Genomic DNA, 13,779 nt, shown 5'->3' on the forward strand with positions numbered 1-13,779 from the left:
TACAGCTCTACAAAACTAGGAAACTAGTAAATAATTGAAATTATAAAGCCAATGGTTTATAAATATTTATTCAAATAAATAGCGAAATTACAGAAATAATCATTGTAGCTTTACAACTAATATCAAAGTCAGTATTATTAATAGGCATTAAGTTAATTAAATAAATGACAATACATTCTACCAGACTACAAGTTAGTAATCGCTGCACAAACAAAAAAATGGGGGAAAAAAGAGGAATTAACAAAAAAAATTTAATGTCAGCATGTGATTTCCAACAAAAATATATTTTTTCATATATTTGCTGAACACCAATAACAAAATGGCGTTCTAAATTGACGAGACTCATTTGCACTAATATTGACTTTTTATTCGACGAATTGTTTAGTTTTCTGCCTGAAAATCGAATAACTTCGAAAGGCTAAAAAGCGTGTACATCCTAATTGTATAACCAGTACTGTTTGATAAGACCATTACAATTTCGTCGTAAGATAGTGTTTTGCAGCTTTTTATGATTATTACTTAGAATTATTTTTGTTAACAAATTCACATGATTAAAGTGGCCCTCTCACTACTAATACAGCGGATGTTTATATCCAGCAATCCTACATATTGGTCTGTCCGGATGTTGAATTGATTCAAGTATACGCCCAAGTCCCTACTATTACTGCTGTTTTAGAACCTTCTAACCGTAAGAGTATATCGTCACTATTCCATTACTAACGTAGAATCAGCAGATCAGATTGTTGAGCGGTTACCGAAGGTAAGATACTACAGGATAAACATAACTGCCTACTCATGCAAAAATCGCTATATATAGCACGCTATCTAGATAGAATAGGGAACCCACGACGAGGCGCAAGTTAAAGTAAGCATAGTATTGGCCAGAGTCGCCCGTCTGGTTGCAATGTTGACCGCGTTCTCGGACGTGGCTCGGACGAGGAGTACCTGAGGCCCACTATATTCTACTTTACCATGCCAATCCCTGACCTATAATTCTTAGAAGGTTGACGTGAAGCTGTGACGATTATGACAAGAGCTTATGACGATTCCACTTGGTGGGAAGAAGTTAAGCAGAAGTTAACATAGGCTTACAAAGATAATGAAATAGCAACAAAATTGAATACTCCAACGGAACTTTAAGTAGTATGCATTCGTCACTTGCAAATATGTAGTTTTATAAAAAAAAATTAAAACTTTCCGGGTAGTTTAGACTGGTGTTGATTGGGAGAGGTCTATGTTCAGCAGTGGACGACTGTGGGCTGAATGATGATAATGATAATGAATGAAGACTCCAAGCTAGAATTTTTGCGTATATTGCGGCTGCCCCGGTATCACAAATACTTTCAATAAATATATTAAGAAAGTAACCGTGAAACTAATCAAAAAGGAAATCAATTCGAGTCTCCTCAGTTGCGATATACGCATTATAATGTCTATAGGCTCCTGCAATTCTCCGGTTACCTCAGTTAAGTTCTGTCTCATCGGAAGTGCGAACGCCGGCTGTTCGGCTACGGAGGTTTTAGTATCTTTGCATATAAAATACCGTGCAAGCCGCCCCTCTCACATGTGGGAAGGCAAAGGATTTCCTTATGAAACAATAAGGGCTATTGTAATTATTTCATATCTATGTGGGACTATAAGGCGAGCCTAGTAATGTGTAAGTGAAAAAATCGAAATGTAATCATAATCCGTGAACCCGCAATGTAAGCGAAAACAGCTGCATGCAGCCTCCCGCGATCACACGAGGTCGTTCACCCAGCCTTCAATTGTTTCCGATCCGGAGTTAGATTCTGCGAAGCACTGGTTTTTACTAGGGCCAGTGTTAGCAACACTCCCGGTTTGAGCCCCGTGAGCTCACCCACACACCCGCCTCTCAAGGCTATCAGTATAGGTATGAAAAAAAATAAAAAAAGGTGTTCCTTTGTGCGCTGTGTACAAAATATTATTTGTTACACACCAACTGTACTACATTTTATATTACATACTAGGTTATTTATTTAAATTGATGGCTCTTAAAAGTATGGCTTAATATTTTCGTGTGGGAAGGCAAAACCATGAACAATTACGATTAGTTATACATTAAATCGAGTAACAGCATTGGTCAACTTATCACAACATAAAATTGATTGAAAACTTACGTCAAATATTTAACAATACAATATCTTACAAAAAATACTAACTAGTTGATTGACATTCATAATATTCGATACGCATTAGGAATGTAATTACTAGCATAAGAGTTATTCCATTAAACAAATTGAACACGATAATAGGAGTAAACGCCAAAATTACGCTAAATGCGATGGGAGTACCTAATTGAAGACATGAGTGGATGAAGGGGGTTAAGTACCATGTTTAAGATTTTTTTGTTTTTACATTGAATGAAGGTGTTATGTGCCTATAAACCATATTCGACCTTAAAACTCTGGGTTTAACGGCTATTTTTAGAAATTGCATGTCATGAAGGAGTTATGTACGAAGAAAAAGTACAAGTAACAAAAGTTTGTTGCCCGTTTTCTCAAAATTAACAAATTGCATCATATGCCCCTTCATCCATGCATGTCTTCAATTGTTATGGTTAAAATGCACACTTGAATTTAAAGCATTGCGCGTTACATCGTCTAGTTCCATAGATGGGTTACTAGCTTCACCTAACCAATTTTAAATATTTCATATTAAATTTGAGCTTCACATTCAGGCACTATGCAGAGGTTATAATACAATTCAGAATGTGATAGAGCTGGTAGTACTCACTAGTTTGGCTAAATCTTAAATAAACCCATAAAGATCGGGTTTGTTAGAACATTTTTCCATCAGGTAGTGACGTCATTTTCGATAAAATACTAAGCTAATCCAGTAACAAGACGTCTAACACTTAACTAAGAAACCCGAATCTCAGGGCTACAGTGAGAGAGAAGGGGTCGTCGTACCCCTTGCGGGGGCACGGAGCGCGCCTCGGGGAAACCCCTCTGCCCGGGCTGAATCTCCCTGCCTAATGAGGCAGGAGTGATGCACTGCAGGATGTTGTGTGGCAGGCTTGAGATAGTGATGGGTGGGACTCTCCTTCTTCTTCTTTTCTTCCCTCTGCTCTTCTCTTCGATGTCTATGGGTCAAGACGGCTACAGTGAATTCAGCGCGAACTTTAAATACGCTCCGATAGTTTGTCCGTGATGTTGGCACTCCTGAGCCTCGCGTGTTGCATTATATCAGTGGCCAGGTCTTCGACGGTGGTGTACCGGCACTTTTGGAAACTAAACAGATCCGTGATGAAGCCCACGATCTCTGCTTGGAACGTCTCGCAAACGTCCCTTAGTCTCTCCTGCGGCCCGAGGAAGCCCCACACGAGCACCGGCAGCAGATGTTCGGATATCGAATAAAAATGGGCCATGAAACCGTCCGGGTACTGGAGGTAGCGTCTCTTTGCTTTTATAACTGACCACACCGCGGTCGTCAGTGCCTGAAACAAGCGCAGAATTCAGCCATCGCTGCAGTGTTTTTTTTTATTGCTTAGATGGGTGGACGATCTCACAGCATGCCTGATGTTAAGTGGTTACTGGAGCCCATAGACATCTATAACTTACATGCGCCACCCACCTTGAGATATAAGTTCTAAGTTCTCAGTATAGTTACAACGGCTGCCCCGCCCTTCAAGCCGAAACGCATTACTGCTTCACGGCAGCAATAGGCGGGGTGGTGGTACCTACCCATGCGGATTCACTAGAGGTCCTACCACCAGTAGTTACGCAAATTTTAATTTTGCGCGTTTGATTTTTATTACACAATGTCATTCCTTCACCGTGGAAGTCAGTCGTGAACATTGGTTAAGTACGTATTACATTAGAAAAATTGGTACCCCCCTGCGGGATTCGAACACCGGTGCATCGCTCAACACGAATACCGGACGTCTTATCCTTTAGGCCACGACGACTTGAACACAACCTAAGGAGAACTAGCTCATGTGGGGAAAAACTGCAGCTGATGGACATTACAATAATAATAAATATTATATTAGTATTGATGGACAGGGGAAAGTGGAAAAAGATCCTAAGATTGAAGCTCATGGGTGATGGTGGTCACGACCCTCAGACATGAGGAACACGACTCGAGGAGGAGGAGTATTATATTACACAGTGATGGACAAAAAGTAATCAGATTAATAATTACAAATTATCTACAGTTACATTATAATTGGTAATTGAGATACTTTGTAACAGGGTACTTAAGTGACTGATTACAGCGAGTACATATATGTATATGTATGGTATTTGTGCATATATATGTATGTGTGTATGTGTATGTATATATACATTACACTGGTTTGATACACCGCGCGTGATTCATTTCCAAATGATTCTTGTCCACCTGATGGATGTTTGGACAAGATCGCTCTTAGCGATAAGACCGCCAATTGTACTTTTTTTGTATTTAATGTATAGCATTGTTTTTTTTTTTTTTTTTTGGTGTACAATAAAAGAATACTCTCTCTCTACAATTCAAAATCCACAAAGATATTGCTAATGTAGCAAGTGATAAGTTAAGAATGTAGCATTTGTAAACAGAATGAAGTGTGCTGAGTTGAAATTTTAGTATTACTTTTGACACTAATTTTAAATTACAATACTTTCTTTTGATGGACACTTTTTCATACAGAGTAGGCTCCTTAGCGAAACCCTTCCTAAGAGTAGATTCGACACATCTCAACTGAGTATCTAATATAATAGTAAAAAATTAGGCATAATTCAAATATTTATGTACCATTTTTTCTTATTTGGCCCCAGCGATTTTTTTTCTGTGTTTAGAATTTAATAATTTGCAATAAATACTTTTTCACTTTACACTTACAAATTTTTTTTAATAATCAAACAAACAAAAAATTTATTCATAATATGAATCTAAATGTTTATGAGTATGGTCCAATCATTTGGCAGATTATTTTAATACTCTATAAGGGCAAACGAAACCCACGACGCTTCTGGCTTTTCATGAATATTGTTGCTAGTTTGTATAACTAGTGAAACTATATGCGTTCGTACTTTTTGTTTAACACCTAACTGTTACTTACGCTTTCTTTAAATCCGTCCGAAAGCCAACGGTTCCTGACGACCGCCAACACGGACGACGGGGGGGAAGCCAAGTCTTCGAAGGCGTCCAACAGTATGTAGTCCAGTACTATGTCGTAGAACGTCAGTGCCTGTGAGAAATCAATCATAATACTTAATCGACACTTTTTAATACTCACCCCAAAATCGTATTCGTTAGCGAAACTAATGGACAACACAACGCGAATGCCGCATTGAGATATGATATCTTATTTTCGCTCCTACCTACTGGTATTTTTATAAATCGAAGCAAAATGGAAGTCTATTCTGAAAGATATTCAATTTCAATTCACCCAAGACAGAGTATATGACTATTTGTACAATGACGTCATATAAATGTAATGTAGTGTATGATTCTGAATCTGTACTGCTGCGTGGCGTGCTGGGGGGCGATATTTACCACTCCCAAACTACGGAATAGTATAGTTGAGCATATATAACGGATGGGGATGGTTTTTTTTATTATTCTTGTTGACAGCCGAGTTTAAAAAGTTCCAATAACTCATTACTAATGTTTATCTATATATTAATACGTGAGGCAAAAACTTTGTACCCCTTTTTACGAAAACTGCGCGGACGGAGGAGTATGAAATTTTTTCACACTTATAGAGAATATAGAGAAGGAGTGCAGAATGCTATTTTTTTTAATTATCCATAAAAAATACATTAAATCAATAAAAAAAACATTACACACACTACCAACACACGCATGCATACTATTTGTTTATTGTCAAACTTTTCTTATTGCTTAAAGTCTGTGGTCAAATTGAGATTAGATTAAATATGGTTTGTCTTTATTAATATCGGTCTAAATTGTAGTCCTGGCGAAATCTGTGATAATAGTCTTTGACAATAGAATCATAATAATGTACAAACTTATAATTTCAATTAATTATAGTCGAATTTCGAATGCCGGGGGACTCCTAGTCATTATTAAAGGATTAAACTATGTGTAAGCGTTTATATTAAGGTACCTACGTACCTTCACCCCTTTGCTTGTCAATTCATTTTCGATAATAGGCCAATTGGCGTCGTCAGTTGCCCACGAAACCATTTCTTCGTACGCCACTAAAAACTCCTTCGGTTCCTGAAATATTTTGTAATAAATTTTATTTATTACTGCTGCTTTCAGTCAATGCGTTGAATTGCTTGCAGCGTGCTCAATCAACTACTTTTGATATATTAAGTTGACACCGAAAGTATACTTATATATGGAACTTGTTAAGGTGTCGATTTCAATTGGGCAATATATCCCGTTCGGTATTTAAGAGCTTCTGTATAGTGCGTGGTTTCTGACACAAAGACAACCGGTGCGGAGAGATCTAGTTGCTAAAGTAAAATAGGTAGTACAGTAGGTCAGTGGTAAGTGGTCGCCAGGCACGACGAAGTCGTCGTGGCCTAAAGGATACGACGTCCGGTGCATTCGTATCGAGCGATGCAACAGTGTTCGAATCCCGCAGGCGGGTACCAATTTTTCTAATGAAATACGTACATCAAAAATGTACAAGATTGACTTCCACGGTGAAAGAATAACATCGTGTAATAAAAATCAAATCGCATTTTTTTTTTCATTCTTTATTAGAGCCATACAGCTATTAGGTTAAGTCGGCCGCAAAATTATAATTTGCGTAATTACTGGTGGTAGGACCTCTTCGCGCGGGTAGTTACCACCACCCTGCCTATTTCTGCCGTGAAACAGTAATGCGTTTCGGTTTGAAGGGTGGGACAGCCGTTGTAACTATACTGAGACCTTAAAACTTATATCTCAAAGTGGGTGGCGCATTTACGTTGTAGATGTCCATGGGCTCCAGTAACTACTTAACACCAGGCGGGCTGTGAGCTCGTCCACCCATCTTAGCAATAAAAAATTATAGCGGTCGAGGACCTTGTCCGCGTAGAGCAGCAGGTCGGTGAGCACCTGGCGGCCGGCGTCCTGGAACCAGGCGCGCAGGTCGGGCGCGCGGAGGGCGTGCTGGAAGGCGCGGCGCAGACACTGCAGCTTGCACAGGAACTCCGCGTCCGAGCCGCACTGCACCACCTCCGTGCGGAGCGTCCTGACGTCACCACAACAACACTCACTCACTACCCACGACCATCATCTCTCAGTCAAAAAAACACGCGTGGCACTCGGGGACTGCCGCGGTAAAGCTATTGCATAGCATTTTATATCAACTTATGCAATTATAATTAGACAATCTATACTTCTATACTAATATATAAATCTACAGTGGTTTTTACGGACGTTCCGTTATAACTACTGAAACATGGACCCGATTGACTTGAAACTTGGTATCCATGTAGAAAATACATGTACTTAATAGATAGGCTAATATTTATATGAGTGTTGGACTCCCTAAACCAGCTGCGGGGGCTTTAATGATGAGAATATTTGTGGGGGTACGAAATAATAATGTTAATTTTAAATGCTCAGCGAAGTGGACGGGTACTGCTAGTAATAATATAATATTAAAACAATAATAAAATAAGACCACGCTATATTTATAAACATTAACAAAAGCAAAACATTAACTATCCCCTTCACACTCATAAGCTAGACCGCGCGAGAGAGAGATGGGCAGACTTTTCACGATGCGTATGCAGTACGACGTCACGCCGCGCGCTTATTCACAAACACTACACAAGCGCAACGTGCTATGCAATAGTTTAAAAACGTTCCACTGCTGAATTACAACTTTACACTTTTAATATAGGTACCCGTACTATAGATAGCTGGCTTTATGTTCAATTTTACCAAAGATGCAAAATTTACAACACAGCAAATTTAACTTTTATGAATTTCGTCTGTGCCTGTCCTAATGTGACCACATTCAAAATTTTACGATGACGATTTTTCTTGCCTTTAATTTTAAATCAGGATAATTTTACCGAGCGTTTTTATATGAGCTTGGAGACATAACGATGCCTCCAATGAACACTACTCTAACTCAAAATTTTGAAATTTTGGTTTTCCACGCAAATCGCTTCACTATGTTAAAAGTATTACAACTAATCTTTATTGATGGGGTTCGAAGCAAGAGTTAATCAGCTAGTTACACAAAAAAACCTTAAACATATCTGCAATAATAAAGATTTTATCAACTTTTTTCGATTAAACGCTCTTCCTGTAAATCTGCGAATTTGGAGTTAGCGTAGTGTTCATTGGAGGCATCGATAAGATGATTTTTATTTTTAAATAGGGCAACACACGCACGGTGCTACCAACGATGAGTTACCTGTAGGGTATTCCATTTTCTAATTGTTTAACGGCGGCCTGATACAGTTCTAAATTTTCTAATTCAGGCAACGCTTCCGATAGATCATCAAAGTCTCGGAGGTCAGCCACCTGAAAAACATTGGTCAAAAATTGGTATGTTTTTTTTTTATATAGAAACAAATCAAAATAAACTAAGTTTCATGAACTAATATATTATTAGCTAGTGTACGTGATTTTCTCCTTTTTCCAAACTAAGGTCCGTTATTCTCAAGGGAATTCGACATCGCACAGACGGCAAGCCCTTAGTGAACGAAGCACAAGATGAAATGTGTTATAGCGTTAGGTCGGATTTTTTTTAAATTTCCCTAGCAGGCAGACGAGCATACTGCCCACCTGATATTAAGTGATTACCGTCGCTCATGGACATCAGCAATGTCAGGGACGAAGCCAAGCCGCTGCCTACCATTGAATATTTCAAAATTTTCGACTAACTGTAAAGTTTGCGAGAATGTCTTGACAGATTCGAAAAACGTCATCTATACTAATATTATAAGGCTGAAGAGTTTGTTTTTTTGAACGCGCTAATCTCAGGAACTACTGATCCGATTTGAAAAATTGTTATTGTTGTTATTGTTATTGTTGTTGCCATCACTTCGATAAAGCAGCACGACACGAGAACCCTCTCATCGTGGCCGCCGGTAACTACATCCCCGATCCTGCGGACAGAATGGAAAGAAGTCGACGTCGCTCAAACACGTCATTTCGAATCCTCCCGATCCACTAACGGTGCTTTTAGATACCTCAAGCACCGGTCATCGTCCCCGTCGAACCCGTCGCTTGCGACGAAGGGCTCCACGAGTAAATTAGCCCATAGATAGACGTCATCAGGTTTGAGCCCCGTGAGCTCACTTACTAGTTAAGGCTACGCTGATATAGCCTCTCAAGGCTATCAGCTTAGGAAGTAAAAAAAAAAAAGTTGTGGCCAAGGTTACCTGATCCTCAGCGGAGGCGAAGGACTCCGCGCTGGAGTAGTGGTCGCGGCGCGTGTGCGAGGAGAGCAGGCGCGTGCGGGCGCGCACCGAGCCGCCGCTCTCCGACCGGAACAGCACCGAGCGCTGGTCCAAGAACAGCAGCTCGCACCGCTCCTGTCAACACGATATCGTATATACAAACACACGTCGCGTTTTCAATCATAAACATTGCGTTAACTTCACGATTAAAGCAGCCGCTATTGCAACGTAATGATATGCAATACAATTGAGATGCTATTTATTTTTATTTGCAACATATAGAAGTGTGGTTTAGTTCTTCTTTTACTTATATTAATTCTTGCTTGCATATTTTTTGTTTCCTTGGTCATCTATCTTGTTTTTTTTACTTATTGCTTAGATGGGTGGACGACCTAGTGTTAAGCGGTTACTGGAGCCCATAGACATCTACAATGTAAATGCGCCACCCACCTTAAGATATAAGTTCTAAAGTCTCAATATAGTTACAACGGCTGCCCCACCCTTCAAACCGAAACGCATTACTGCTTCACGACAGAAATAGGCGGGGTGGTGGTACCTACCCGTGCGGACTCACAAGAGGTCCTACCACCAGGTATTACGTAAATTATGATTTTGCGGGTTTGATTTTTATTACACGATGTTATTCCTGTGTACCTGTAACATGTAAGCATTCTGTAGCAGATCTTGTATCTCCCGACAGAACTCTGCCTCCTCTGGTGAAGTGAGCGCCAGCGTGCCTGAAGTACCACCGCGCGCGCCCAGAGAAAAAGCGGCCAACGCGTCTTCCCAGTAGTTTATGCTCGTTTCTAGTGCCTCCATCCCTGTACCATAACAATTTTTGATCAATACACTCAGTTTTTTTTTTGCGTAGATGAGGACAACCAAACTTTTTTCGAAAATTTATTATAATTAATGGTGTTGTGTCGTTACTGTGCATGTTAAGTTGAACGAACGAATAGTGTAAGAGAGATAGTCCGGCTAATACTCGTCTATGGTAGATAATGTTGGTAGACCTTAATGCAGACATTTACGAGATGGCATACGAATCTCATATTATATAAAGCATTAACGGCCCTTCAGAGAAATGTATTGTGTTATTCATCATAATATATTGTATTGTCTAAAATAATAATTAGATAGAAAATGTTCAAAATAAAACAAAACAAACAAGACATAATTCATGTTTTATTATTTATTCATTTTTAAATGAAGTATAATATCAGTAGATAAATATCTAAATAACTGACTCATTTTAAATCACACTTTTGATCTTAAAACTATACTTGTACAATAGGAATGAGCAAAAATACTAATGGGCATGCTCTATTCATAAAATAAATTCCAATGTTTTAATTATTACCTCCTTAACATTATTTATTTACACTTATTTACTAGATAATACTTGTATGTTGGAAGGGATATAACAAAAAAAAACCTAATGGAAGACATGTGATAAATTAATTCAAGATTTTAAAGACATAAAGTCGGATATCCATGATTTCTGTTATTGTTAGTAGTTCTAAAGTATTATAGATATTTGTAACATACAAATATCAATTCATAACAAACTATAAATCCAAATCAAAGAGATTCTTGCAAAAAGCAGATCCAATATTATAGCAATGTCGAGAATTATTGTTTTATTGACTTCATACCCAAACTTGATTATTTTTATTATTATTAAAATAAATTAAATAAAAACAGTTTTTATGTCTGGTCCATTTGACTGCACTGAGTTTTTCCTTTGTAAATGTTCCACTACAACTTGTACTTGTCCATTGATATCATGTACGGTTCCAGTAATTTCAGTTAAAGTTTCTGTCAGCCTATCTTCTGCGAAGATTCGTCTCTCATCCTGACTCCTCATTATAGAGGCTATAGATTCTAGTGCTTCAGCCATTCGTTCTTGAGCTGCAATGCGTCTCTCTTCCATGTCTAAAGCCCACTTAGGTGGCAACGATGCATTATCTTCTTCTACATGTATTCCTGAAATTCAATAAAATTTTCTATGTTATTGTTATTTTCCAATTTATTTTAGTAATAATAACTATAGTACTAATAACATTTGTAAAATCATTTCAATTTGAATGATAGGACAGTAATTATTTAAGTCAATTCAAAATTAAATTTGACTCCTTAAAATGGATGGTCACATTCATTTTGTGATGTGTATAGGTAGGTATATATAGGTGGTAACCAAATGGCACTAGATGGGCAGACTTCATTTACCAATGTAGGAAAAAAAAATTGTGGTACCCATAGTGTTGCCCATAGGCTTGCCACAAGCTGGTAGAAGTGGCGATTGCTAATGAGGCACATAACATTTGCCCACAGCAATGATACTGAATGATGACCACAACTGTTCTGACAAGAGTGTTACGACAAAGACAAAGAATCCATGTACTTCAAAAGTAGCTTCATATCAGCAAGTTGAGTTACTAGAGTTTCTCTTCTCATCAAAAATAAAAATTGTCTCATGTTATAAAGCATTATCAAGTTACTAACAAGAAATCCATTCCATCATTTACCCATCATTTTTGAAGTGGATCTCCTTTTCTTTAATTTTATAGGAGGAGTATGACTTTTAACACTGTCAAGTGGTATTGAGTCTGAATCGTCCTCTTCATCATTGTCCGTCTTTAATTCAGGAATATTAGTTGTCATAGAAGTGTCACCGCTGATCTCTAATGATCTAAGTTCCAAATCACTAAAGTTCAACTTTAAAGTGCTATTGGCTAACTTGCGCCTAGCTTTTTTCCTGCATTTGTGTCGCCATTCAACCCAATACTGCAATTAGAACTCGATTTAATACTATAGGATAAAGGAATTTCATAATTTTATTTTCATAATTCTATTTTTATTCATAATTATATTTATATTAAACAAATTTAAACATACTACATACATTTACTATTTCAATCAATTTAAATTTTTTTTGCAATACCTTCCTCCAACCATCTGCGGACTTTAATGCACCGCCCTGCAGAGCATTGAGCCTTTTTGTGAGAAAGCTCCACTTCTGTCGAGTTTCTTGGTGTGATAATACCGAACCGGGCACCAGTCCTTTTGACATTTCCTTATTCTCCTCCAAATAACTTATTAGCTCCTCTAATTGTTGATTCGAAATTCGTCTTGGCGGTGCCATCTGAACGATTTTAAACTTTCATTTAATTAAACAGTTTAATCAAAACCTGACCAGAGCAGTATTTGAGGATAATTTTAAAATCCAAAATACAAATAATTGTTGTTGTTATGTCAGAACTTACCTTTGCTCAAGTTATAAAAACGTTAAATTATTAAAACTACACGAAACAAAATTTAATCATGCCGCTATTTGTATGACACAAGCAATCTCTTTCACAAAAGCAATAATTTTCTATTAAATGCTATTGAAAACAATAGTGACATGTAATGGCGACTTGTGCGTTTTATTAACGTGCAAGCATCTTCAGTTTTTATTTATTTATATTTTTTAATTCTGATTATTTAAACATTTTCTTCAGTAATACAATTCTTTTCATATTTTTTTAAAATACTAGGATATTTTTTTGGCTGATGATAGTTGCGATTTGCAAGAATTGATAAGAAAATTATTTGGTGATGCGTTAAAAATACAGAAACTATTGTTACTATGCTCTGGAAGTATATCAAGAACAGTAATTGCATAATTTCATTATCAATAAAGTGATTCAGACTGTTGTATGTGTATTTAACTATGTATTTAAAATTGTTCTGATGTAACTTTAATACTTTATTTGTCCATTATTAAACTTAGCAAGACCAAAACGCCATCTGTTATCGAGTAGCCAAAGCAGAGAATTATTTAATGTCTCAAGCATGATTGATTTTTCCGGTGAGGTAATCATGAGCTCATGTTTTTATAATTTGCAATATACAAGTAACAAAGTTATTTATTCCCAACTAAATATGAATTAATGTTAGGAAGTTTTGCATAAAATATAAATATTGTGAAAAGTTTACTTTACGAACCCTACCGCAAAACTTAAAATTCCTTGCCAACAGTACATTATTTGATAAATATTGCTCTCACTGGCTGATGACAAACACATTCGAATTGAAAGTGCTTTTTAAGCATAGTATTAAAGTTACTGTACTTGTGTGAGTGACCTATATTAAGACCATCACCATTCTTCAGCGATGAGATGTTCCTATTGTTATTACGCAAACACCATTTTTCATACTTACCTTGAAAATAGTATATAATGCAAAAAAAAAATCACTAAAAGATAATGCTTTTTGTGGAGTATACAATATTGTTGATAAATATACAAGACCTTACAGCTGGTGGTATGGCATGGTACGAATCTACCACCGTACCACTATCTTCCCTGTATCTGCCCAGAAGCTATTCACTTACGTCGTGGTATTTACTGATGAAGCGGTTCGTCAGTCCAGTAATTGCTTAACATCAAGCGGGACATGAACTCGTTCTGTC

The 13,779-nt window shown here is 37.5% G+C and overlaps 2 protein-coding genes and 1 long non-coding RNA gene across 4 annotated transcripts in view; 1 reads left to right on the forward strand and 2 right to left on the reverse strand.

Moving 5' to 3' along the window:
* Positions 1 to 52: 52 nt before the first annotated feature.
* The window catches only part of LOC101745686 (mitoguardin), a 66,141-nt gene continuing 52,414 nt past the window's right edge, over positions 53 to 13,779 (reverse strand). For both annotated transcript variants that reach the window (XM_062668321.1, XM_004930873.5), the window contains exons 4-10: positions 9,978 to 10,144; positions 9,306 to 9,458; positions 8,333 to 8,442; positions 6,985 to 7,153; positions 6,082 to 6,186; positions 5,063 to 5,191; positions 53 to 3,457 (exon numbers count right to left, since the gene is read on the reverse strand). In XM_062668321.1, the coding sequence (XP_062524305.1) occupies positions 3,143 to 3,457; positions 5,063 to 5,191; positions 6,082 to 6,186; positions 6,985 to 7,153; positions 8,333 to 8,442; positions 9,306 to 9,458; positions 9,978 to 10,144 (1,148 nt within the window). In that variant the 3' untranslated portion in view covers positions 53 to 3,142. The remainder of the gene's footprint in view (positions 3,458 to 5,062; positions 5,192 to 6,081; positions 6,187 to 6,984; positions 7,154 to 8,332; positions 8,443 to 9,305; positions 9,459 to 9,977; positions 10,145 to 13,779) is intronic.
* On the forward strand, positions 7,101 to 10,500 carry LOC110386034 (uncharacterized). The gene is made up of 4 exons (XR_002431297.3): positions 7,101 to 7,241; positions 8,400 to 8,466; positions 9,317 to 9,474; positions 10,024 to 10,500. It is a non-coding gene; the product is annotated as an uncharacterized LOC110386034 (long non-coding RNA).
* Positions 10,489 to 13,037, reverse strand: LOC101745394 (uncharacterized). Its single transcript, XM_004930871.4, has 4 exons — positions 12,590 to 13,037; positions 12,268 to 12,468; positions 11,852 to 12,110; positions 10,489 to 11,309 (listed from the first exon to the last, which is right to left on the reverse strand). The coding sequence occupies exons 2-4, from the start codon at positions 12,466 to 12,468 to the stop codon at positions 11,014 to 11,016; spliced, it is 756 nt and encodes a 251-aa protein (XP_004930928.1). The 5' UTR covers positions 12,590 to 13,037; the 3' UTR covers positions 10,489 to 11,013.

This window comes from Bombyx mori, chromosome 4, assembly GCF_030269925.1.
Source record: "Bombyx mori chromosome 4, ASM3026992v2".
Taxonomy (NCBI): Eukaryota; Metazoa; Arthropoda; class Insecta; order Lepidoptera; family Bombycidae; genus Bombyx; species Bombyx mori.